The sequence below is a fragment of the Podarcis melisellensis genome, assembly GCF_964234715.1.
Source record: "Podarcis melisellensis genome assembly, chromosome: 16".
Classification (NCBI taxonomy): domain Eukaryota; kingdom Metazoa; phylum Chordata; class Lepidosauria; order Squamata; family Lacertidae; genus Podarcis; species Podarcis melisellensis.
Window position 1 is genome coordinate 30,851,910 of NC_138533.1, and position 25,663 is coordinate 30,877,572.

Consider the following 25,663-nt stretch of genomic DNA (forward strand, 5'->3'; position numbering starts at 1 on the left):
TTCTATAGAGACTTCCTAGGCAGGTGCTATTTGTGGCTAGAATGTTGTACTGGAACCAGAGCCAGCGCTGTCCCGGAACCAACTATCCAGTGCACTTGTTGCAACGGTATTACCCACCTAGGGAAGCTTGAAAATGGAAGGAGCTAAATCTCCACTTAAGAAAAATCCTGAATTTTGTATAGTGTGCAACTATCCCTGTTTGACCAGGAATGGTCTTTGTTTTCAGGTACCTGAGCCTAATCAGGTACAGTCTTTATTTTTGCATTTTGGGGGGATTCTTGAAAAACATTTTAACATAAGTGAATTGCTAGAGGACTTGTTATTTAGGGTTCATCTGCCTTACTATCTCTAGTAGTTTGGTATTCTTCAACTTTGGGTCCCCAGATGTTATGGGATTACAACTCCCATCATCCCTGACCATTGGCTAAGCTGGTTTGGGCTGATGGGAGTTGCAGTCCAGCAATGTGTGGGAACCAGAGTTGAAGAATGCTGAAGTTGTAGGTGCATTGTGTCTAGTGTCAACACATTTGAATGGACACAGTGACACACTGCATTATACAGCCTGCACATTCACATACCGCTGCTGCTGCTTAGTTTGAATTGTTGATAACCTATTGTAAGGTAGTTGTGGATTTTAGGGTGTTCAGCTGAAAAAAGCAAACACCATAATAGCTTGGAAGGAAGGCAGTAGCAGATTAAATTAACATAGCATGCAGAAATCAAAGAAGACTCTTCAGCAATGAGTAATAATAAGGGCAATTCAGACAATGATGAGTATCTGGGGTGTTACATACATGATTCTTGCTTTATTTATTTTTTTGGGGGGGTGAAATGGAAAGCACATGACCATTGGTGTTTTAGCACACATTCCATTAAACTGTTGTGCGCTACTGCAAATGCGTGAAATATTTGTGGAAGCCCATAGCTGTATTTGAAACTTGCTTGGTTGCTTGAAAATATGTTAAATTCTTGCCACAATCTTTATTAATAGATTTCTCCTCTCTCGTCTCTCTTTTTTAAAAAACCCCAGCAAAATACAGTTAAAATCTAGAAGCCTGGAAACTAACAAAACTCTTATCCTGGAGGAGTTGTGGAATAGTACATGAGATGAATTTATATTGAGCAGAACATCTGATTGACTTGCCTTGGGAACGAGTCTGATACGTTCGTTCTTTTTGCTGAATTTTGCTTTCTTTCCTTAAACCGAAAATCTTTGGCTTTTTAGCGATGCGTGACCAGCTTGGGTTTTGTAAGGAATTGCTGGAATGTATGTCTTTGAAGAACGGTTGGGGGATGATGAAGATCTAAGGTGAAACATAGCAGCATGACTAATGGGTGATGCATCATCCACTTGGGGTTCTTTTGTGGGAGGGTGAGATATTTCAAGTGCAAAGGTGCTCCCTCCATAGAAAATAAAGCGATAAATCAGAGGTGTATATTTGCCATGCAATTATGAGGCCGCGAAATGGTTGCAAAAGAGTGCAAATCCTTCATTTCTAATGACAGACGTTGATTTGTTTGGCACAACTATTCCCTGCTGCTTTAGTTGTTTACTGCCTGTTCCATGTGTGGCATTAGAGCATAGGTCGTCAAACTAAGGGCCGCGGGCCAGATCAGGCCCAATTGCCTTCTAGATCCGGCACGCGGACATTCCAGGAATCGCTGCGTGGATCGCCAGCACACGCGTTCTTTCCCTCTCCCTCACATGGCGGCACTTTTCTCCTCAGGGACGGAGCAGTCTTGTCCCACGCCGCATGCCGTTGACAGCGGGAGTTGGCTTGCCCGCTTGCCCGCCTCAGCAGGGCAGCGCTGTGAAGTGGGCATGTGACGCTGGCTGCCAACTGCTGCTGCGTTTTCCTACGGCTCCTCCTCCCTCTCCTTCAGTCTGCCCTTCCTTCCTTCTCCGCGCCCCTTTTCCGTGCCACTTCCTCGTGCGCTTTCTTCACCGCCGGCCTTCCTGCCTCCTTCTTTCATTTCTCCCATGGCATTCAGGCGGGTTGTTGCGGCAGCTGTGGCCGCTGCTTGTGGGTTGGCGGGCGGCTCTGTCTTCTCAGCGGTGCCTCTCAGGAAGCAGCAGCAGTAGGTGGTGGGTAAAAGCTCCAGTGAAGCCCCAGTTCCCCTACGTCTGTTCGCGGCTCCTCCGCCGGGGCTGCTGCTTCTGTCTTTGCCGGCCAACACAGCCTCCTGCCCTGCCATGGCTCCTGGCTGGCTGGAGAAGCCCAACTGTGGCTATTGGGACGACAACTGGGACAGGTAATGCAAAGCATCTTCAGGCCTCTTGGCGGGCGGGTGAAAATCGTTGACCCCCCCCATATAGTCCGGCCCTCCACAAGGTCTGAGGGTCAGTGGATTGGCCCCCTGCTGAAAAAGTTTGCTGACCCCTGCATTAGAGCCACTGGGACTTGTGCTAGCAGAACAGGCTATTCCTCTCCTCTCTCCTCTCCTCTCACCTGCAGCCCCCTGTGCACTCTCAAAATCAGCTCCAGAGGGTTCACAGACCCCCCCAGAGAAGATTTTGGGGGTTCAAAGAGGCAGTGGAGGAAACAAACATGATTGTGCTGGTCCTGGGGGGAAGGTTACCGTTGGCGTGGTCAAAGTCCGGTCCTGGGTCAACAGTCTGGAAACAGTTCACAAAGAGCGAAGCGGGGTCTGAAGCAGGAAGCCGGGCGGGGTCGGGAACTCTGGAAGGACAGGTCTGGGTACGGGCAGAAGCAGGTATCCAACGACGTTGCTCCCGCAACCTGGGACCAGGCTGACTGGCCTTTATCTTCTCTGAGGCCAGGGGCGGTCCCGGCCCCCAGGAGACCCGCCTCTCCTGGCCTTAAGGTGAGCACTCCTCCTGGGAGAAACTAGTTCCCTCTGCCTCTCTGCCCTGAGCCTCTGCAGCTCAGGAGAGGCTGGAGGGTTACTGGACCCAGGGGGAGACTCACCTTCCCCTGACAGGGCTGGGAGAGGCGCACCTGTAGGCAATGTGTCCTCAATCACCTCCGGAGCCAGAGTGGATTCACCTGGTGCCTGCTCCTGAGGCTCTGGCACAGGTGCAGGCGCTTCAGATCCAAGGCCCCAGCTCAGCTGGCCCTGGAGGCGGGGACTCCTGTGCAGGCTGGGGTTCCTCCGGTTCAGCCTCTGAATCGGATTCCCAGGCCATCACAGTGATGTTGTGCAAGTAAAACTCTGCTGGTTCTGCTTTGGTTACAACCCACAGTCCTTAGTACAACCTTCCAGCAACCTGGTATGCCCCCCACCCCAGATGCATTGGACTGTAGCTCTCATCGTCTTTGGTTGTTGGTCATACTGATGATCATCCCTGACTACTGGGGGGCTGATGGAGTTGCATCCCAATCCATCTGGATGGCGCCAGGTTGTAAAAAGCTGGTGGAGTATATTAGTCTGCTATTGTAACACAAACTCAAGAGCGAAGCAAGGCAAGGACAGCAGTACGTCACTTGTTTGTATTAAGCTAAAAATTAGCATGGCTTAACATTGCGTTCAAACCAGACGGTGGTTTAATTCATGTTTAATTTGCTGTGTAAAATTGATTTTTGTGTTTAATAAAGAGAGAAAAGAGAGAAGGCCTGCCCCAGTGTTCCGACTAATAGGGATTGTGATGGTCAAACTTCTGTTGACAGGGAAATGTTGGAGGTTTCTTTTCACTGGTGGCCCTTTACTGGACATCCAGCTGTTACTTTGAAACTTGAATGACATTCAGATGAAGATATTTTTGTGCGCTCGATTCAGTTGACAACCATGCTTCGAAACTCTTTATGTGATGACAGAAGGTAGCGCCCACCTAATTGCTGGCAGTGGAGAGAGCTCGGAAGCGCCAGGGGCAGGCTCCCATGGGATGAATCATCCAAGCATCCAGACAGGTTCCCACAAAAGGAAGCTAGTTTTTTGGGGGGGGCAGTGGTACAGTTGCCAGGTGCTGCCTGTTGAAAGGTGACTTAAGGCAGTGTGTCAGGGAACTGCCATCGGCTCAGGGGCAAGAGGGGAAAAGCCGGATGGATTACAGAGAGCCCCCAAAGATCATGGGAAGCAGCACCTCCTCAGCAGAGGAGAGTAACTATGCCTCCAGCTGAGAGAAGCTACAGGGCTCGGAGGAGGCACGGCGGTGCCAGGACACCTTGCCTGAGCAAAGAGGGGGGGGGAGAGAGGTCCTCCGTTACCCACGCCCTCCTTGCGCAGTAGGCTTCCGCACAGAGAGGGGAAGCGCAGACTGGGCATCAAGAAACTACTCTGCTGGGGAAGGTTTAAGGACCGCCCACTCTCAGATTCTGCCAGTGAATGAGCGAGCCACGGAATAGTGGCGCTCTGCATGGTGGAGGTTTCTTTGGCACCAATAACAAGGCTTTACAGCCAACCAGGGAGGCATTTGCCTGATTGCTCTCGAGCAACCCCCTGATAACCTTACGCTGTGGTTTCCAAATTCTGGAGCTCCTCTGCAGTTGAATCAGGTGTCTCTGCAAGATCAGTAAGGCAAGCTTCTCTTCTCAGATGGTGTCCCTTGTTGACAATCTTTTCCTGCGATGCACAGCTGCAAGGCATGGTTGGACACATTTATTTCATCTAAGGGGATTGGCTGTCGCCTCCTCTGAGCTGAGAGCGTACTCTAGTACATGCTCTGAAATCCTCTGGCACGCACATTGATTCCTAGGAAAGGGGGGGGAGACCCTCTAAAGGCAGGAAGACCGAAAACCACGGGGTTATGATAATATAGTCCCCTTCTCTATCTTCCATTGTTTGCCAGCCTTGCGCTTGTCTGATAACCTCTTTTTGTTGTTGTTCAAAAGACTTTTAAAAAGGCTGTGTATATGAGAAATAAGCTGATTTTAAAAGCAGGGAAAGTGTTTAAAGTTTATGGGCGAGCGAAGGGCTCAAGTGCTACTAGTAGCATTAATCTTATTTTAGGGGGAAGTGGTGGAGAGTATAGAGCAGGCATAGGCAAACTCCGGCCCTCCAGATGTTTGGGACTACAATTCCCATCATCCCTAGCTAACAGGACCAGTGGTCAGGGATGATGGAAGTTGTAGTCCCAAACATCTGGAGGGCCGGAGTTTGCCTATGCCTGGTATTGAGGGTTGTATGCAACAGTAGTCCTACCCAGAGTAGATCCATTGAAAAGAATGGGTAAAGCCCTTTCCCCCTGTGCCGCAGGGCCTGGTTGAAAATCCAACTCAAGCTGCTATTTGCCTTGGGGTGGGTATTTTAGTAGGATTGTGGCAGGCGAGTTCAGCCCTTGCTGTCTGGATTGGGGGAGCCCATGTCTGCTATTTGAAACACACACGCTTAAATGTGACCCTGCATTTAATGTAATGTACTTTGTTATTTGTTTTAGAATATTTATGTCCTGCTTTATAGCAACAGGAGACTCTCAATAGGTAAAATGCAAGGATCCAAAACGATATCGTGACATACATATATGGAACAACAAATACAAACTTTTGTTAACACAGCGAGAAACAATATTAGGCTGGGAAGATCGCACATGGGTGAAGGGAAGTAACAGGAACGAGGGGGGAGGCATAGGGCAGCATTTGGAAAATTGTTAAAGATTTGTATTATGGGTTATTTTGGTTGTAAAATCCCCTGATGTAAAGAGTGTACAATTTTTTTAAAACAATAAAAATTTAAAACTTCAAAGTGTTGTGCAAAAGGTTCTCGAACCAAGATCAGATCCTGATCTGGGAGAGGAACAGAAATGACATGGTGCCCATGTAGAGTGTTTCATGCTCCCCTCCTTGATTCCAAGGGAGTGAAGATGAGCTACTGGATTTCACAGTGGTCCGTGATGGAGGCAAGGCTTCCCTTGCTGGCCGTTGCCAGGCAACAGGTTGCACCAAAGTCTTCTGAGATGAGGGAGTTGGGCTGCCTAGCTGGTTCATGCTCAACCTGTGCTGGGAGCCATGTTAGTTGGTCCTGAACAAAATAAGGAGGTAAGGAAGGTCGCTATAGCCAGAGAGAGAAGCTATAAGCTGTTTGCTTTCTTGCAGTACAGACATCAGCCAAGACAAGAGCATGAGTAATTATTGTGCTGAACCTTAGGAACACAGAGGCTTGAACTCTGTAGTGGTTATAACTAATATTAAACGCTGTTAAAATGACAACGAGGCAGCCGGCACCTATGTTGAAAATGCGGAGAATTCAATTAATCTTCGTTGTATTTTTCAGGTGGATTAGAATTTACAGTCTACTCTGTGGTGAAGGCTAAGAGTGAATGAAAATAAAATTAGAACACTAATGTGAAGGATGGGTTGTGCCTCAAAGTTTGCCAGCTTACGATATAAGCACTGTAAATAACTGAACACAGATATTTTACAGTGTGGATTTTCCTCCATTGTGGGATGGGAGATGCACTCTGTGGGCCAAGCTTCCTGTGATTGCCAAGGGAAGAGAGACAACGAAGAGTTGTATACTCAACAGTGAATGCAACTGGCAAACCAAACAACGCCTTGGATATCTCCACATCAGTTCATGATTTATTTATTTTAGTGTGGTGGTTTGAGTGTTGGACTAGGACCTAGGAGGGCAGGGCTCAAATCACCACACAGCTACGAAGCTCACTGGGCTGGTCACTAACCTACTTCACAAGGTTGTTGTGGGGATTAAATGAATAATAATAATAATAATAATAATAATTTTATTTATATCCCCCCCCTCCCCAGCCCAGCCGAAGCCGGGCTCAGAGCAGCTAGCAACAGTACAATGATACAACATTCTAAAATCAGTTCATTATAAAATCAGTTCAAATCAGATTAATGGCAACCATTGGGCTAGAGTTCTGTGAGGATTTCCAGAGGAGGAAGTCAGGCTGTGCCTTGGCCAAAGGCCTGGTGGAACAGCTCTGTCTTGCAGGCCCTGCGGAAAGATGTCAAGTCCTGCAGGGCCCTAGTCTCTTGTGACAGAGCATTCCACCAGATCGGAGCCACAGCCGAAAAAGCCCTGGCTCTGGTTGAGGCCAACCTAACCTCTCTGTGGCCTGGGACCTCCAAGATGTTTTTGTTTGAAGACCGTAAGGTCCTCCGTGGGACATACCAGGAGAGGCGGTCCCACAGGTAAGAGGGCCCTAGGCCGTATAGGGCTTTGAGGGTTAAAACCAGCACCTTAAACCTGATCCTGTACTCCACCGGGAGCCAGTGCAGCTGGTATAGCACCGGGTGAATGTGATCTCGCAGTGAGGACCCCGTAAGGAGTCTCACCGCAGCATTCTGCACCCGCTGGAGTTTCTGGGTCAGTCTCAAAGGCAGCCCCAGAACCATCTACATCACCTAGAGCTCCTTGGAGGAAAGGTGGGAAATAAATAAATAACCTAATGCACATATTTTTGCATGTAATTTTGCCTAATGTACACATATTTATTTATTTTTTGCAAGGCAATTCCTCCAAATACATTGCATTTTCATTTGCTTTCACTAGCACATTCATTTTTGTGGTGTTTCCCTTAACGCAAGCAATTTTTGTACATTTTTGAGGGGAGGCCGGAGAGAGCCGCATCGTACAATTCGGAGCCGTGCGAATGTTAAAGTGGCAGCTTGTTTTTCAGTTCACATACTGTTTTTGGAAAGCACAAACTGCATGAACTGAGTCGGATCTGTCCCTTGTGCCGAGGCAGCATTTTACTATTAGCTAAGCTAACAATTGCTTTTCCGGGGGAGCTATTTTAACTAATAGCAACGAGCTGTGTAGCATAAGCCATCTTTTGAAGAATGCCTTGAAAGTAGAAAGGAGGGAGAGCACAAGAGGTCGAGTAAATCCAGTGCTTCTGTTTCTTTCATTTTCTTTTTTTTAAATCTTGTTTTGATCTCAATCACCCTGTTGTTGATGCCCTACATAAGGAGAAAGTTGTTGTTGCGGGCTGGGTGTGAGTGTGTTTTAAGAGCTTTGGCTGCTTTAAAAAGGGAGGGCAACGCATCTCAGTTTGTGTTATAGCTGCAAAGTATAGGATAGGTTATAAATAGCTGAATAAAGAACCATTTCTGCTTGTTAGACTTTGTGTACCAGATGCCAATTTATACGCCGGCAGCTTAAATTCCCAACGCGTTACATTTAGTTTTAATGAGGTTGTACCCAGCCTGCTTTCGATTTGCAAGGGCCTATTGGTGTGTCTCCCCTGTTCTTGGACAAAATGAAATTCTGGGAAATGGTTGCTCATCTGCTGTGCAAACACTCCATACTACGATTATATATTTGTGTACGTGAGTGCATATATGTATGTATGTATGTATGTATGTATGTGTGCTTACCTATATGATTTCCTACAGAATTGTCTGCGTGTGTTATTTTTTATCTGAAACAGGAAAGAGAATCCTGCATAAAAGGGACAAGACAATTCTGAAAGCTTGGATAGAATTAAAATCTTGACTACAGATGTACTTCATTTGTCGCTGGAGAACTGCTTCTCCTCCACCACCATTGTAAATAATAAGTGAATCGCTTGAGTGAAATACTGCCTGATATGATCTCATCCTGACGTCCAGCCTAATAATCCCTGAGCAGTTTGAGGAATTGCCTTTCTGTACTGGCAGGAAGGGCTGAAGGATGTAGAGAGTGAGCCATCTAATGGCAGCTCTGCAATTCTTCCTTTGCTACTTCATAAAAGAAAAGGAGGAAGATGGGGGGTGGAGATCCTTAAAACTGTTGCCTTGTCCAATTTCCTCCCCAGTCCACTCGAGTGGACTTATTTCTAAAACTCCGTATCGAGAAAGAAAGCTAAATCCCATAAATGCCTTCCTTGCTTGGAAGCCAGTTCATCTTTTAGCAGCAAGGGCGTGGCTGCTCCCACACCAACTCTGGTAACAGCTGAAGGAAGCGAATCACGCAGACCTTGAGGTAGAGATAGATGCATCTTGTCAACTTTGTTTCTCATTTTCCCAACCTTATGCTCAGTTGGCCCCATTCCCTCAGTGGTTTGTTTGTTTGTTTGTTTAGCTCATGCCTGCTATATATCCACATATCCACCTTTTGGCAATAGTGGCCTTATGCCAAGTCTACTTTTGGGAGAAAAGTTGTTTAGACCAGCTGCTTTGTAATCTGGTTTAGTCAATTTCACAGTCCCATTTTCTTGGATAAAACTTGGGAGAAATTTAGGAATATTGAACCCTTCCTTCCTCGTTAAAGGTAAAGGGTAAAGGGACCCCTGATTATTAGGTCCAGTCATGGCCGACTCTGGGGTTGCGGCGCTCATCTCACTTTATTGGCTGAGGGAGCCAGTGTACAGCTTCCGGGTCATGTGGCCAGTATGACTAAGCCGCTTCTGGCAAACCAGAGCAGTGCACGGAAATGCCGTTTACCTTCCCGCTGGAGTGGTATCTATTTATCTACTTGCACTTTGATGTGCTTTCGAACTGCTAGCAGGGACCGAGCAACGGGAGCTCACCCTGTCGCAGGGATTCGAACCGCCGAACTTCTGATCAGCAAGCCCTAGGCACTGTGGTTTAACCCACAGCGCCACCCGCGTCCCTCCTTCCTCATTACAAGCATTCAAATGGTCATTCTGGCTCTGGCTCTTGGTCTCTCTGCCTTCCTTCATCATCCCCAGTTGGTCTATCTCACTCTGTTTTGTCTGCCCCAGCCTGCCTCAAGCCTGGTGCCCTCCAGATGTTTTCAACTGCAACTCCCATGTGCACCAGGCAACATGGTCATGCTGACTGCAATTGATGGGAGTTATAGCCCAAAGCATATGAAAGGCACCAGGTGAGGAAGAGTGGTCTAATCTGACAAAAAGTGGGTCTCCAGGTCCCAAGAATTTTTCCCAGCCCTACCTGGGAAATAAATAAAACTTAATGGATTTTGGCATGAACTCTCCTACTAAACTGCATCCCATTTCTGTCCTTAACCTATATTGCAATTTCCCCATAGCGTTCATGCTGTGGATTGACAGCTTAAAATCCAACATTCTCCTATTTTTTTCCTCTCCTCTAACTCTTTTTCTTTTGCAAGAGCAGAACTCTTGTTGTTTCCCTTTTAACTAGGGATGTGCCTGCGTGATTCAGGATGTGGCCCTGGCTTGGGGCTTCTCTACTGTCCCCTGCTCATAACATACAGCAGTGAAACACAAGATGAGGCCATGCCATGCGTTCACCTGCCCCTCCTGGTGGGAAAAGGGTGAAACAAGCAGTGTGTCAGTGCTATTTTGGGTTGCTGGCCTGCATGTTGTGTAACATTTCTCATTGCGGTCCCAGCCAGTGGTCAGTGAATTGTTATCTGGCAAAATCTAGAGGGATGTAGGGTCCATGTCTTCCCCACCATATTTGAGCTCGATAAATATTGGAGAGCAATTTGATTTCTCAACACTGGGCTTTTTGTGTTAGAAAACTGATAGCCGGTTTGCTCTGATATCCAAGTACTGCACACTTAGAGTTGTATACAGCATTAGTCATTTTCGGAGTAGATGCACTGAAAGGAAAGGAAATTACTATCTTAGATCCTTTAATTACAGTCTGAGTGAATGCCATGACCCCGGTATCCAGGAGTGATTTGGACACAAAGTTGGAGGCTGCAGGGAAACTGGATTGGGAGCTAGTCTGGGTCAGGTATCAGAGCTGACTGCAGAAGACAGGGAGGCTGTTGGGCTTGAGACGGTTAGACAAGAATTCCCAGAGGAACCTCCCAGGCCATCAAGGCCTATAGGGACCCGGGACCCTCATAGACAACTTCCCTTGAAGAACCAAATGTCTCTCACTGCACATCACCGACCCAGCAGTGCTAGAAGTCCACCAGGAGGGGCGGCTATGGAACAAAGGAGACTTGTCCATCTTCAATCCAGAGGGTTGCTTCTTTAAGGCTCTGAAGTTATTTGGACTCAAGGGGGTGGAGCCTAGAGGAGGTTGTCTCCAGACACAAGAGGCCCAGTCTGCTCCCAGTCTTCGTCAGAGCAAGTTGCTCACTTGAACCCATAAGTGGTCCTGTAGCCATGCCTCCAATCTTGCCCCTTTCCACGCAGGTTTTGCATCAGACCAGAACACGACGGTAGAACTTAAGTTGTACAAACCCCAAACTGAACTAAGCTTTTGTTCATTGGGGACCGACAAGTTGCGTATTTTGTGCTGTAACTTGTACATAGGCACAATTGTAGTGTTGGATGGTGTGCTGTTGCCGTGAAGATTGAGTTTTGCCTTCAACACGTAGGTGTATGCTGAACTGTGCTGTACCCTGGGGGCTTCATTACATTCCATGCTTTGATTCATATTTTCAGCATCTGTGAAAAAAATTTAAAACCTAATTGGCTTTGTGTACCACTTTCCCGGTAGAATAAAAGCAGCAATGGTGTGGATGGGAAATAACTAAGATGAAGTGGGATGCGGGAGAGCTGTTTTGTGATGGAGAGATGTGAACTCACTCTTGAAATGTCCTGTGGCTTGTTGCTGAAACAAACGTGTATGAAGAAGTAAAAAAAGAGAGGGGGAAAACCAATCTCAAATTGCTGTTGACTCATCAGTGCAGACATGAGTGGGGTCAGCATAAGTCCGGACTGCTGTGGTTCAGATGCATATCTGAACTCGCCAGGTTCTCATCCAAGACAGGATGGCATTGCTCAGAATTGAATCAAATGTGGGAGGAAGTGCTGGAAAGCTCTATTGTATTTCCCTTTGTTCACAGCGCGAGCGCGCACACACACAGACTTGGATCCAGAAAAGCACAAGTAGAATTTGAAGGCACATAGCAAGACTTCCTTGCACCCTTGGTACTGCAGCCCCTTATGCCTCTGGGGGAAAGAATCAGCAAAAATTGGCACACTTTGGCACCCATGAGCAGTGGCTCTCTGAATATCGTCCCTAGATAACAAGCTTTTGCTTTGTTTTTGAACAACTCAAGGGGTTGTATCCAGTGTTGCGACAATTAAAAGCAACTTACTAGGTTGCTTGTTCTGCTGGTGAAGTGTTTTGCACCAGTGGGTTGTTGTTGTTGTGCAAGGGAATGCATAAGCAGCATGCTGGTAACTTTGTTGCACAATAGAATCAGTGGCGTAGCGTGGGGAGTGCAGGGGGGGGCCGGCCGCACCAGGCGCAACATCTGGGGATTAGGGTTAGGGGGCGCAAATCCACGGGTTAGGGGGCGCAAATTACTTGCCTTGCCCCGGGTGCTGACAACCCACGCTACGCCACTGAATAGAATGCACAATGGGTTGTGCAGTGGGTTTCTGCTAGTGCAACTGTTGCATTGCATTCCTCTGTTGCGTAGCTTGAAAACTCCTGTTGTATCCAGATCTTTGTTTCCTTTTCCCTTTTATAGCTCCTATTAACCTTGTAAAAAAATTCCTTTCTTTTCTTTTTTGTAGTTTGGGGGGGTGTTCCTTTTTATTTTCCTCTTTAAATGGCCTTATAAATAGTGACTTGATTATTATTATTTTAAATAAGTAATTGATCCCTGAACTGAGGGTGGGCTTTGCACGGAATTTAGACTTAATCAAAGATATGAGTTGCCATTTTGCAAGGAAAACTCTTCTCTCCACCCCTATTTTTATCTTTTAGCACCACCAAAGGAGATGTAATTTGGTATTACGGAAACAAAGGCGGCCCAGAACCTGTCTTCTTAAATCCCGGTGGGTTATATCAAAAACTGTTGGAATGTTGGTTTATGTTATAGCAGTGGCATGTGTTTGTGTGTGTTATGTGTGTGCTTGCACAGTCTTTGTCCTGAAAAGCGGAATCCCATGAAAGAGAGCTACTGGATCTTTGTAAGAGGAGTCTCATTCAACGGTGCATTGGCTACATGTGGAGTAAACTGGCTTTATAAATATCTCAAATAATACTTTTTTAAAAAATACTGATGAGTAGGGCGCTTAACTAAAACATGGAAAGCTGTAGCCTGAGGGCTTGTTCTAATAATTACTTTGCCTACAGCAGCTTGCAGGGGAATTCAGGAGTCAGGCAGTGCAGAGGCATACTGCTGATGTAGTATATCATTTTGGAGGATCTAATTTCAACATAACTTAGAACTAGATACTTCTAGTGCTGGAAGGGACCTTGGACGTCTATCTAGTCAAGAGATGGGGAATCTCCAGTCCATGGGCCAGTCTTGGCTCAGGACAGGGCGGGGAGACCTGTTTGGCCTGCAGAAACCCACACCCACCTGTCAATCAGCAACATCACTGCGGCAGGGTTCAGCGCTGGCAAAGCTGCAGGGAGCAGGATTGAACCTTCCTCCCATCAGCTGATGAGCTGGAGAGTTTAGTCCTGCTGAGTGCTGATTTGCCTGTGCGTTCCCTGCAGGGAACATGCTGGTGAAACAGAACCTCACTGCCATGCATCGACCACCCATAGCTTAGTTGGTTGGAACATGGTGCCAATAATGCCAAGGTTGCAAGCTTGATTCCCATATGGGACAGCTGCATATTCCTGCATTGCCAGGGGTTGGACTAAATGATCCTCACAGTCCCTTCCAACTCTACAATTCCATGATCCATGACTTGGGGCTTTATGTCAGGTTGACTGGTGGGATTGACTCTTGTCAGCATGTCAAGACTGGCCTGCAGGGTGGAAACTGATACAGATCTGGCCCATAAGGTTCCCCACCCCTGATCTCATCCATACCCCGCCCCATTCAATGCAGAATCTACAGTGCAAGATGCAGAGTCCAGCATCTCTGACAAATCCCCAGAGAAAAGTGAACCAACCACCGTTTAAGACAGTGATGGCCAAACTTGGCCCTCCAGCTGTTTTGGGACTACAGTTCCCATCATCCCCGACTACTGGTCCTGCTAGCTAGGGATGATGGGACTTGTAGTCCCAAAACAGGTGGAGGGCCAAGTTTGGCACCACTGGTTTAAGACCATCTGTCAAGCAGCTCTCACTATTAGGAAATTTCTCCTCCTGCCCAGCCAGAATCTGCTTCCTTGCCATTTCCACCCCTTGGTCCTAGACCTGCCTTCTGGAGCAACAGAGACGAAGTCTGCTCCGTCTTCTAAACAACAAACCTATAAGCTCGTTCCACATGTTCATATCCCACCATCCCTCATTTGCATTGCACAAAGCTGTTAAAAAAAAAAACATGCTACTTAACTAAACGTAATACATAAAATGTTAAAATGGATTGAAGCCAAACTTCAATTGAAAATGTCTTCTGGAATTGGGGAGCCTCCAGTAGGTGCAGAAGTTCAACAGGGATGGAGGTGTCTGACCTCAACAGGAAGAGAGTTCCACAAATTTGGGCTCATAATACTGAATGCACAGCTCCTGCTGGATACAAGCTCTTTCATCCGTGCCATGAAGGACCGCTTATGAGAGACTCTCCCCAAGACCTCAGTGATCAGACAGGGATATAAAAGTATAAGCAGAGCATTAGAAAGTTTGTAGGCAAATAAAATGGGGACACTGGCCACATCTGCGTGCAGTGCTAAGCCAAAAAAAATCCGGGCATAATAAGCCAGGATATGCATGTGTTGTATGCAGGGGCAAAATGCTGATTTGCAGCCACATTGCTCGGCAGTTAACCATAGTTAACTGCGTGCAAGTCCAGAAACTGTGGTTAATGGCTTCGGAACAAGCCAGAGTGTGAAGCCAGCTTCAAAGCATAGCTTTCTTTCCTGGTTTCTTTTGAAGCTTGACATTTACTATTTCATTACATTTATACAACATTTGAGAATAAAACAATAATCACAGAGAGGAAGGGACGGACGGGCTGCAATGGAGCATGGCACCTTTGTAGCTGGCATCACAAAGGAACCTGGCATCACTCATAAGGTAAAGTGATCCCTGACCATTAGGTCCAGTCGTGACCAACTCTGGGGTTGCGGCGCTCATCTCATTTTACTGGCCGAGGGAGCCAGTGTACAGCTTCTGGGTCATGTGGCCAGCATGACTAAGCCACTTCTGGCGAACCAGAGCAGTGCACGGAAACACTGTTTACCATCCCGCCAGAGCGGTACCTATTTATCTACTTGCACTGCATGCTTTTGAACTGCTAGGTTGGCAGGTGCTGGGACCAAGCAACAGGAGCTCAACCGCCGACCTTCTGATCAGCAAGCCCTAGGCTCTGTGGTTTAACCCACAGCGCCACCCGTATCCCTGGCATCACTCATATCCTGGCTTATTAAAGTAGTAATTTTGACTTAGAACTACATTCATGGCCACTGTGTGACTTTCTTGGTTGAGGAAGAGCCACCTTAATTTTGGAGCTGTTGTCCTTTTTGTCTTCCACTCTTGTACAGTGGTTCCAACCCTGCCCCCTCCTAGCCAGGCTGTTGCATGAGTTTTCAGAATGGAAGCAACCTAGTCGTTGACTTGAAAGGCTGCGCATAGCTCAGTGGCAGAGCACATGCATTTCATGTGGAAGGTACCACATTCAGTCTCTGCATTAGCCTGAGACCTCAGCGAGGGCCCCCAGAAGTGTGAGAAGGAGGCGCAGTACAAGGCGGCTACTTAAGTCCACAAGTTAAAAATAAATCCGGGGAGAGCAAGGGGATTCAAGCCCCGTCTCTTCCCTTTAATTAAAAGGGGGATGTTGAGAATTCTCAGTGCATCTGACTTTGTTTTTGCATGCCTTAATGCCACATTAAGAGATCAGTGATCACTTATTCACACCGTGCCACAAAGCTGTAATGCAAGAATTGGGTACCCAGAGGTACTGCCGCTGACATCCCTGATCTTTCTGCATCAACGACGAGTTCATTCTCTGCTAAATGTGGCCTCCACGGGGAGAGTAGCTGATGTTGGAGGGTTGTGGGATAGATCATTATATTACACAGCTAGTGCTTATTCTTCTGGATTATGGCCAGCAAATGTAGGGCAGTGCTAGAGAGAGATCTCTGCTGTCAACCAGTGTTGCTGCGCACCGTTAAGGGCCCTATTTGAGAGATGTGCCGTATGCGTTTAAAAGGGGATAAAGTGCCTTTCATTAAGCCATTTATACAGCGCTTTCGGCGTGCCAATGCCTTGCAATCTTTCGTCTGAAGAAAGTGAGATCCAGTCCGCTGTCATCATTGTGTAAGAACATAGGAAGCTGCCTTAAACCAAGTCACACTGACAGGTCTGCTAGTTCTGTATTACACTGAGTAACAGGGGCTTTCCATGGTTTCGGACAGGGAGTCTTCCCAAGCCCTACCGGAGGATGCCAGAGATTGAACCTGAGACATTCTGCAATCCACAATCTACCACTGAGTTGCAGCTTTCCCCCTGTATCCTGCATCCTATCCCTGGGGAGAAGCCAGAATGTTAGGGAACTTTGGAGTTGTATCCTACCAAGTTATGCTCAAAGTAGGGCCTTTGAAATCAATGAACCTAAATCAACCATGTCCATCAATTCCAGTGGAGCATGAGACTCTTCATCTCAGCATTGTGGGATCAAGCTCCATGCTGGGCAAAAGATTCCTGCTTTGCAGGGGGTTGGACTATCGTGGTCCCAACTCTACAATTCTATGGTTCTATGGGTCTACTTTGAGTAGGACTGGCTTTGGATGCAAGCTTTTTTCTTTAAGTTACGAGCAGAAACCACCACAAATATTGACGGGAACCTGCGCGTTCCACAGCGTTGATGTTACCCTAAACTAGGGGTAGCCAACGTGGTGCCCTCCGGAACCACAATTCCCATCATCCTTGTCTATTATTGGTCTTGCTGCCTGGGATAGGTAGGAGTCCAACCACATCTGGAGGGTACCACATTGACTACCGTGCCCTAAATGTATACATTTCATTCACTCTTCTTGTAAATAATATTCTTTATTATTACTAAGATGCTGCTAATTATATAATGTTTTTCCATGTATGCACTTCAGGGCTACATAGATTGTCCTCCCCCCGAGCCACTTTTCATGCCAGGCCTGTGAGATATTTTAGAATGAGCGAGCGTAACTTAAATTTGCTCACTTGGCACGATGGCAAAGCTTGCAGAGGAGTTTACGATTATTGTCGTTATTATTTATTACAGATAACCCCCCATTTATGCATGTTCAAAATGTATGTGACCATGCATACACGCATCGGCCCAAACCTGGAATTGACCTAAAATGCCATAAAAAAGGGGCAGGGGCAAGAGAGGGTGTTTTGGGGCTTTTTCAAATATACATGATTTCATGTATGCGTACAGTGCCTTGGAATGTAACCCCCATGTCTGTAAATTTGCGTGCCACCCTTCATCCGTAGAACTCGGGGCATTGCACAACATAAAAATGCAATCTACAAAAAACACAAAATACATAATAAAAACAAAAACAAACCAATCATCCCCGCCCCTCCCACAGCACATTAAAAAGTGTATCGGATGTTTATCAGCCAAAGGCCTGGCAGAAGAGAAACATTATGCCTGGCAACTAAAGATATGTAACAAAGGTGCCAGCCAACCACAGAAAAGGCCCATTCTCGTGTTGACACCCTCTGGATGTCACATGGACATTTCCTGTTTCTTGGTAAAATTCACACGTGCTGCTGCTTTACCAGTTTCTGAACCGGTTCCTAGCTGTGATTGGACATTATGGAGCAATGGTTTTATTGGTTTGGTTACACCATGTATACCAGGGTTTCCCAAGCCTGGGTCTCCAGATGTTTGTGGACTACAATTCCCATCATCCTTGACCACTGGTCCTTCTAGCTATGGATGGTGGGAGCTGTAGTCCAGAAATAGCTGGAGACCCATGCTTGGGAAACCCTGATCTATTCCAAGGCTTCAGGACCCTCTAAGAAGAATTAAGAGTTGTGGTGTCATTCAGTGGAACAATCCAGGACCAGCTTATGAAAGGCCTTTTTTCTCCCCCTCTTCTTATTCTTCTTTACAGAGCAACAGACATTTGAACCCTGTTTAATGTACACCTCCCCATAGATAAAAGGATGCTTAAATCGCCTTTTAGCTAATTGAATGGTGGTAATAAGGGTCTGTGGATGAGTCTTTAGGCTAATAATGACTGAAGAGGACTCGTTAATGAAGAGAGCTCACGAGGGACTGATCCAGTTGAAATCTGCAGGAAAAGAAAATCTGTTATGAGTTATTTAGTCAATTATTAAGACTAATCAGTTGGGTGTTTTGCAAGTTTCATTAGAGTGTTCTTTAGGCATGGTTTAACTAATTTACAGAATGACCCTTGGCACACTGTTGCCCTCCCTTTCAGCAAGACCCTCTTGTAATGGGCTTTCGTTTTGCCAGTGGAGAGGTAAACGTAAAGGTAAAGGGACCCCTGACCATTAGGTCCAGTTGTGACCGACTCTGGGGTTGTGGCACTCGTCTCACTTTATTGGCTGAGGGAGCCGGCGTACAGCTTCTGGGTCATGTGGCCAGCATGACTAAGCTGCTTCTGGCAAACCAGAGCAGCGCACAAAAACGCCGTTTACTTTCCTGCCGGAATGGTACCTATTTATCTACTTGCACTTTGACGTGCTTTCAAACTGCTAGCTTGGCAGGAGCAGGGGCCGAGCAACGGGAGCTCACCCCGTCACGGGGATTTGAACCGCCGACCTTCTGATCGGCAAGTCCTAGGCTCTGTGGTTTAACCCACAGCGCCACCCGCGAGAGGTAGTTGCTATATTAATTCCCCATCCCCAACAACTGCCCAGGTATGGTTAATATCTAGAAATACACAGAGCCATATCAGCAATGGAAGCTGATCCATTAAGGCAGTGGTGGCCAAACTTGGCCCTCCAGCTGTTTTGGGACTACAGTTCCCATCATTCCTGGCCACAGGTCCTGCTAGCTAGGGATTATGGGAGTTGTAGTCCAAAAACAGCTGGAGGGCCAAGTTTGGCCACCATTGCATTAAGGCAAATGGGGCAGTTCCCCAGCCAGCCCCCACCTGCCTGCCATCTCAATTACAGCCAGCTGCCTGTCGGCTTCCTCCTCACTCTTGGTTTTGTCCTTGTAGAGGTCAGCAGGGGAGAGGATGGGGACAAAATCAGAGGTAATTGGATCCACCTGTCATTGGCTCAAGTTCCAACTGTCCTTGGGTCTAGCTCCACCTGCCATTGTCTTTTCTGCAGTGGCTCCCTTTTTGTGGCATGCTCTCCCCAGAGAGGTTCATCTGGGACCTTCATTATACACCTTTAAGCACCAAGAGAAAACATTCCTCTTTAACCTCTTTAACATGACATCTAATGCCCTTTTAAATTGTGTTGTGGACAGGACAATTATCGGGTTGTCTTTGTTTTTATTATGTACTTTGTGTTTTTTACATTGTAACTTTATGTTGCAAACTGCCCTTAGATCTACGGGTATAGGCTGGTATGCAAATTTAATTAATTTAATAATAATAATAATAATAATAATAATAATAATAATAATGTCTCCCTCCTGTTTGACCAGAATGGGCACCATTCACCATTGCATAGCAGTATAAAAGAACACATCTATGGTAGAGGCTGAGATGGTCCTGCATCTTTCAGGTCAAAGTCCATTTTCTTGTTTGCATTTTATTTACCGTATTTTTCGCTCTATAACACACACCAGACCATAACACGCACGTAGTTTTTAGAGGAGGAAAACAAGAAAAAAAAATATTCTAAACGAAATAGTGGATATATGATTTTTGTGCTTCATGCTGTGGCCACAGACATGTGATCTGACAGTGAGTTTGGAGTAGCCCAATGCAAAAATCCTGAGGATCCATGTGGATCCATGCTTTGTAACCACGGAGGAGGGAAGGAAAGGGAAACATGGATCCTCTGCTCACGACTGCAGCAGATCCCCCCCCCCGCCCCGCCACCCGCAGGCATTCACTCCATAACACGCACAGACATTTCCCCTTACTTTCTAGGAGGAAAAAAGTGAGTGTTATGGTGCAAAAAAATACGGTAATAACGTGGCTCTCCCCAACCCCACTGTATTTAGATCGATTCAGGGCATGGCATGTCAGAGCAGCCTTTATGAAAACAACCAATAAAACACAGCTCAGGAATACTGTGTCTGATAAGGCAGCTACAAATGTGCCCATAAAATTGGAATATTGTGCCCTTGTAAAAGCCTGCAGGTCTGTTGGTCTAGCAAGCACACTGTGTATTGATGCACACCTTGTTCAACCAAGTGTTTCAAACATACAGAGCTTTGAGAAATGGTGACGATTTTTATTTTACAGTGCTAAGTATCTAGAATATGCACTTGAGTCGTCCCATCCCGGCCCCCAGCCCCAATTTATTTTACTGCCGAGGGATAGGGTGGCTCTCCCCCTTTCCTTTGTGGGCTCATAGTGTCTTAAAATGACCCTTCCAAATGCTAAAATAAAATAAGTAATTACATTGTTGGGTTGGAGGTAGGGAAAGGCCAAATGAAATAAACATGAGATTTTCCAGATATAGAATCTATTTTAAAACCACCTGCCCTATGCCATATATAGACAGCCCTGAGAGCTATCAGGTGGGTATATATGCTAATATTTGTATATTAAACATTTAATATATATGTTAATTTGCCCCCTCCCGACGGTTGTAAGGGAGGGAAATGCAAATTTAAAAGAAAACAAATCTAGGTAATCGCACAATTCTGGGTTGAGATTTACCTGGTTTTGATTTGCATTCTGTTGCAAACACTGACTTGGTCAGAGTTCAAATTCTATTGTTTAAGTCATAACACAGGATAAAAAGAACACCACATTGCAAAGTTCAAGCAAGCTGCTAGCATTGTTATGGCACATGATGCACTGACCTTGCAAGTTTGGATCTGGTCAGTCTCCCTAGATAGGATACCACCTTTGAACCAATTTGAGTGCCACTATGTTTAAACCACAGAGCCTAGGACTTGCCGATCAGAAGGTCGGTGGTTCGAATCCCTGCGACGGGGTGAGCTCCTGTTGCTCGGTCCCAGCTCCTGCCAACCTAGCAGTTTGAAAGCACGTCAAAGTGCAAATAGATAAACAGGTACCGCTCCGGCGGGAAGGTAAATGGTGTTTCCGTGAGCTGCTCTGGTTTGCCAGAAGCAGCTTAGTCATTCTGGCCACATGACCCGGAAGCTGTACGCTGGCTCCCTCGGCCTTTGAATACCAAGGCGTTTGAGAACCAAGGTACCACTGTACTGCTCAAGAGTGGACCTTTTTTGTGTGTAGAGCATGTCATCAAAAGCAGCAATTTTGAACAGTCCACTCGCATAATAACTGTGAATGAGAGTTGGGGGTGATTTGCTATGGTGTGTCAGCTCCTCATCTCATTGTCAAATGGGACATACCAAGTCAGGCTGTTGGTTCATCAACCCAGTGACTGGCAGCAGTTCCTCAGGATTTCAGACAAGGGACATTCTCAGTCCTACCAGGAGATGCCCGGGACCTGAGACCACCTGCACTTAGCTCAGATGCTGTACTGCTGAGCTATGACTGCAAATAAAGAGTTCACCTTTCATAAGCTTTTATCACCTTTCCTCCCATGCAGGGGTATATGGCTTGAGCAATTCTTTGCTGGATACACCATGGAAGAAGCTTCAGTATGGAAAGCAGCTTTTCACGGATGTCATCAGGCACAGCCAGGACCTTGTGAAGGAAGATCTGGTGCAAGAGCTCATTAAAGTGATGAATAACCAAGACCCGTAAGTCTGTGCCTTGGCTGTAACGTACAGCCATTACCTAGGGATCGGCAACTCTAAGCCTTTGCTTTGCCTGTAAATAAGAATGCTTGTGGGAAAATGATCGGTTTTTTGTCTTGTGCCTTTTAATGCTTTCAGTCTTAAGTGTATTGAACTAAATTCCTTCTTATGTACACGGTTGCTTGCATTAGCGGAGAGAAAAATAGGAAGCTTCCTGAGAATGGTGCCAGGCAATTGTTCCATCTGGCTCATTATCTTCCACACCAGGGATGGGTGGGTTTTTTTTGTGTGTAAAAGCATATTTACTTATTTATTTGCAATATTTATTTGCAATATTTCCACCCGGCTTTTCATTACAGAAAAGACTCCCAAAGTAGGTTGCAGTCACAATGCGTTTATTTATTTAATTTATTATCTACTTCCCATGAGGCATCCCAAAGCAATATATAGTATAACAGAAACATATTCAAAACAATTACATGTATAAAAACAGTTGAAACCATTATATATATAGAGAGAGAGAGAGAGAGAAACAGTTTAAAGTAACAGCAGCACATGCATAAAATCAGTTTAGCTTCAATATAGATACCAGCTGGGATATCTATATTGTTGGAAGAGGGTTGTCTTTAGCAAAAGCAGGGGGCGAAATGGGAAAAGTGCCTCTTTGATATGTAATGGGTGGGAGTTTTAAAGCATCAGTGTTGCTACCACACTAAAGGCCTGATTCTGTCCATCATGCAGAATTGGCCTCCTGACGGGATGCCCTCTCCTGCAGAACGAAGTGATTGGTAGGGTATGTAAGAGAGTAAGAAGACTACCTTTTAGGTAGCCGTTAAAACCTCATATATTAAGAACCAACAAATCTTATATAGGAGAACCATCAAAATAAAACAGAAGTCAAGCAATAAAGTCAGTAAGCACCCAAGTAAAACCTGGTGGACATCTCCTGTAATTTGCCCTTGACCGGCCTTTGTCCACTTGGTGCCCATCTCCCCTGACCATTGGCCACGATGGCTTGCAGCTGATGGGAGTTGCCGTCCATCAACATCTGGAGAGCACCAAGCCCAGGAAGGCTGTCCTTGTTGGTAATTTGACAGATTATCACGTTACTGTGTGCTCTCGAGGTTTCGATATCTATGGTGGGAAACGTGTGCTGGAAGGAGCAGAAGTTGTGCCACCTCCATTTGGTTTGTTTTCTGTCTCCAGTCAGCTGCCAGATCCCGCAATTGAGGATCAAGGAAAGGACTATATCCTCCCCATCTTGAACAAGTATGCAGCTGTATGCGTTCGCTGTCCTGATTATGGAACCAGGTAAAGGAGAGCCCTTGTGCAAGAAAACGTGGCCGTCCATTGCATTTGGTTTAAATGATTTAGTGGTTCCCTCTAGAAGTAATTGGTTGTGCTATAGAGTCACTGAGTCTACAGCAAGTGAATTTTCAGACTTGGGGGGCTTTTTATACAAATCTGCCCCAAACCTTAATATGCCAAAACGGGTTGGGGGAGGAAGGAGTTCTTTGGGGGTTTTTTGGGGGGGGTTGGTATATTCTCCTTATCCATCACCTTGCATTGGTAAGCTTTACAGGAAATGGGTGGTGCTGTGGTCTAAACCACTGAGCCTCTTGGGCTTGCTGATCAGAAGGTTGGCGGTTTGAATCCCCACGACGGGGTGAGCTCCCGTTGCTCGGTCCCTGCTCCTGCCAACCTAGCAGTTCGAAAGCACGTCAAAGTGCAAGTAGATAAATAGGTACCGCTCCAGCGGGAAGGTAAACAACGTTTCCATGCGCTGTGGCTTCTGTCACAGTGTTCCATTGCACCAGAAGCGGTTTAGTCCTGCTGGCCACATGACCTGGAAAGCTGTCTGTGGACAAACACTGGCTTCCTCGGCCTGAAACGAGTGCCGCAACCCCATTGTCACCTTTGACTGGACTTAACTGTCCAGGGGTCATTTACTTTTACCATTACTTTTCACCATTACTTTTACCATTGGTGGGCTTAGCAGTGCAGCAAAAGCAAAGAACCTGAATTTAGCAATGTGACAATAGAAAATTGAATTAGTTTCGCTCCTTCCTTTTTGACCCTAACAACTTGCTGCTTGGTTCACTGTGCAAGGTGGGGATTTTTTATTTTTTCAAGAGCGAAGAATTAGAATCCCAGGAGTTGGTTACCTAGAAGCATTCTTTTTTAAAAAAATATTATTCATTTTTCTTTTTCATGCATTACGTACATTTCATATCCATAACATTTACTATGCATTCCTTCCTCCCTCCCCTTCTGGGCTTCCCCCTACCTCCGTTTCTGGTTTGTTTCTCCTTTCACCCACTTTGCTACCTCCAAATGAAGGAATGGGTTTCCCAAACCCAAAACTGACTGTGCAGGCAGTTTGAAACGGGTACCAAAATCCCTATTTTTCCTTAGCGAAAATCCATTAACTTGAGCTCTGAGTTTTTGTATAAACAAAAACCCGGCTGCATAAACAAGGGCTCAGAGCCCTCTCCTTTATCAATTCGTGACGGCAAGGATGACCTTGGCTGTTTCAGTGGAGTAGGGATGACATGTCTAGGTCTTATCTTACGTCCTGACGCACAGACCTAGTCCGGGAACAGCGCCAGAGTGTGTTCTTGGAGTTGGTGACCTCTTGCTCCAAGATAAGAGTAGGAACAGGAATACCCTTTTATGGTTAAGAATACCGGAGCAGGACCATATGTGATGTCAACCTGCGTGTATAGGCTGGCGTGGTTGGATTCCTGGGGAAGGAGGGAGAGGGTGCCTGGAGGATATATATATTGCATGAAATTTCTCATTTCTTTGGACTTGCTGTGGACACACCACGCAGGTGCCTTTCTGCTGTTCCGGAGAGCAGAAATAAAGAACTCTTTCTCTGAACTAACCCTCGGTGTCATTTATTTGACTTCCTTCCTCCTGTCCGGGAGCAACGCAGACCCAATCGGTGAACTCCAATAAGGCTAAACTAAAAGAAAAAAATACTAATAACATATTTATACAGTAACATCAAACCTAAAAACACAAAAATAAATAGAGTACATCGTATTATTTCTCTGTCTACCTAGAAGCATTCTTGATGTTCTTATTCCTTCCTTTTTAGGACAAATACAGTTATTCTCATTGATGCGGTAGGTCACGTCACCTTCACTGAGCGCACCATGCTGAACGCGGACGTCGACCAGTGGAAAACGAGCACCTACCAGTTCAAACTGCAGATTTGACAGCTCTCCACGTGAATGGGTCACACCAAAAAGGGGAGAAGGGGAGGTTGGCAAAGTGCAGTCTATTGAGCTGTAGGGGTGCGGAAGGCCTTGGCTGCAGCTTTCATACAGCAAAGGCTTGTTGATGCTGCGTAGCACGCCCTAGCGACCACCAAAACCATTTATTTTATTTTTTGCAGAAAATCCAAAACAGAAAAATCTGAACAGGAAAAGCTGGGCTGTATTTAAGAAGCAAACCACGTTTTGCACAAGTTTACATGTTTGACTTTTGAAAGGGATGCTATTGGGTAACACAGTTACGTGGCGCAAGTATTTAACTTGAGAATCATGTGTGTGGAAGGGGATAGATAGGAACTGTGGATAATCAGGGACAGCATTTCCTGTTTGCTCGGCCAAAGGGGGAGGCAGAGTTGGTAAACTTAAATGTAAATCTGTTTTCTAAAAAAGCACAATTCGGAATTGGTGATATCCTGCTAGTTTCAGTCCACTGGCATTGGAATACTCCTGCCCATGCAGAGCTCAACTTTCGCAGGAACTCCCCATTTTCTCATTCTGTGTGTGCTTTTCCCATTGGGCATTCAGAGTTGGCCTTAACATTGAAGTGAATGGGATAGTCTCTGCTCCCACACAAACCCTACCTATATGTTGACATCCTGATGGAACTTCTTCAGTAAGCCAGCCCCTCCCCCCCCCCCGACTGCTAAAATGAATTAGCCTAGAAAGGTTAAAATCAACACACTTTGATTTTAACTCTTTTGTCAAGCACTTCTAAGTTAAGCGTGTCCTTGTAAAAGAAATCAAGTTGTGTCCTGTCTGCTTTTTAAGGCAGATTAAAAAAAAGAATTGTGGGGAGAGTTAGAACCCCCTTTTCTCATCATAACTGAATGTCTACTTTTGCAGCCTTTGATGTGTGAATATATGTATGTTTCAGTGTTGCAATACGTGTGATTATAGGCAAAATGGCAACTGCTCTCTCGATCTTACGCTCTCCCAAGAGAACAGAGCTAAGACTGGGTTTT

The 25,663-nt window shown here is 46.0% G+C and overlaps 1 protein-coding gene across 3 annotated transcripts in view; it reads left to right on the top strand.

The window, feature by feature from the left end:
• TANGO2 (transport and golgi organization 2 homolog) overlaps window positions 1–25,079 on the top strand; it is a gene marked incomplete at its 5' end in the record, with an annotated part of 85,052 nt that extends 59,973 nt beyond the window's left edge. For all 3 annotated transcript variants that reach the window (XM_081893439.1, XM_081893441.1, XM_081893440.1), the window contains 4 exons: window positions 12,468–12,538; window positions 21,270–21,423; window positions 22,627–22,731; window positions 24,524–25,079. In XM_081893439.1, coding sequence (XP_081749565.1) covers window positions 12,468–12,538; window positions 21,270–21,423; window positions 22,627–22,731; window positions 24,524–24,644 — 451 coding nt within the window. In that variant the 3' untranslated portion in view covers window positions 24,645–25,079. The remainder of the gene's footprint in view (window positions 1–12,467; window positions 12,539–21,269; window positions 21,424–22,626; window positions 22,732–24,523) is intronic.
• Between the last annotated feature and the right edge of the window lie 584 nt (window positions 25,080–25,663).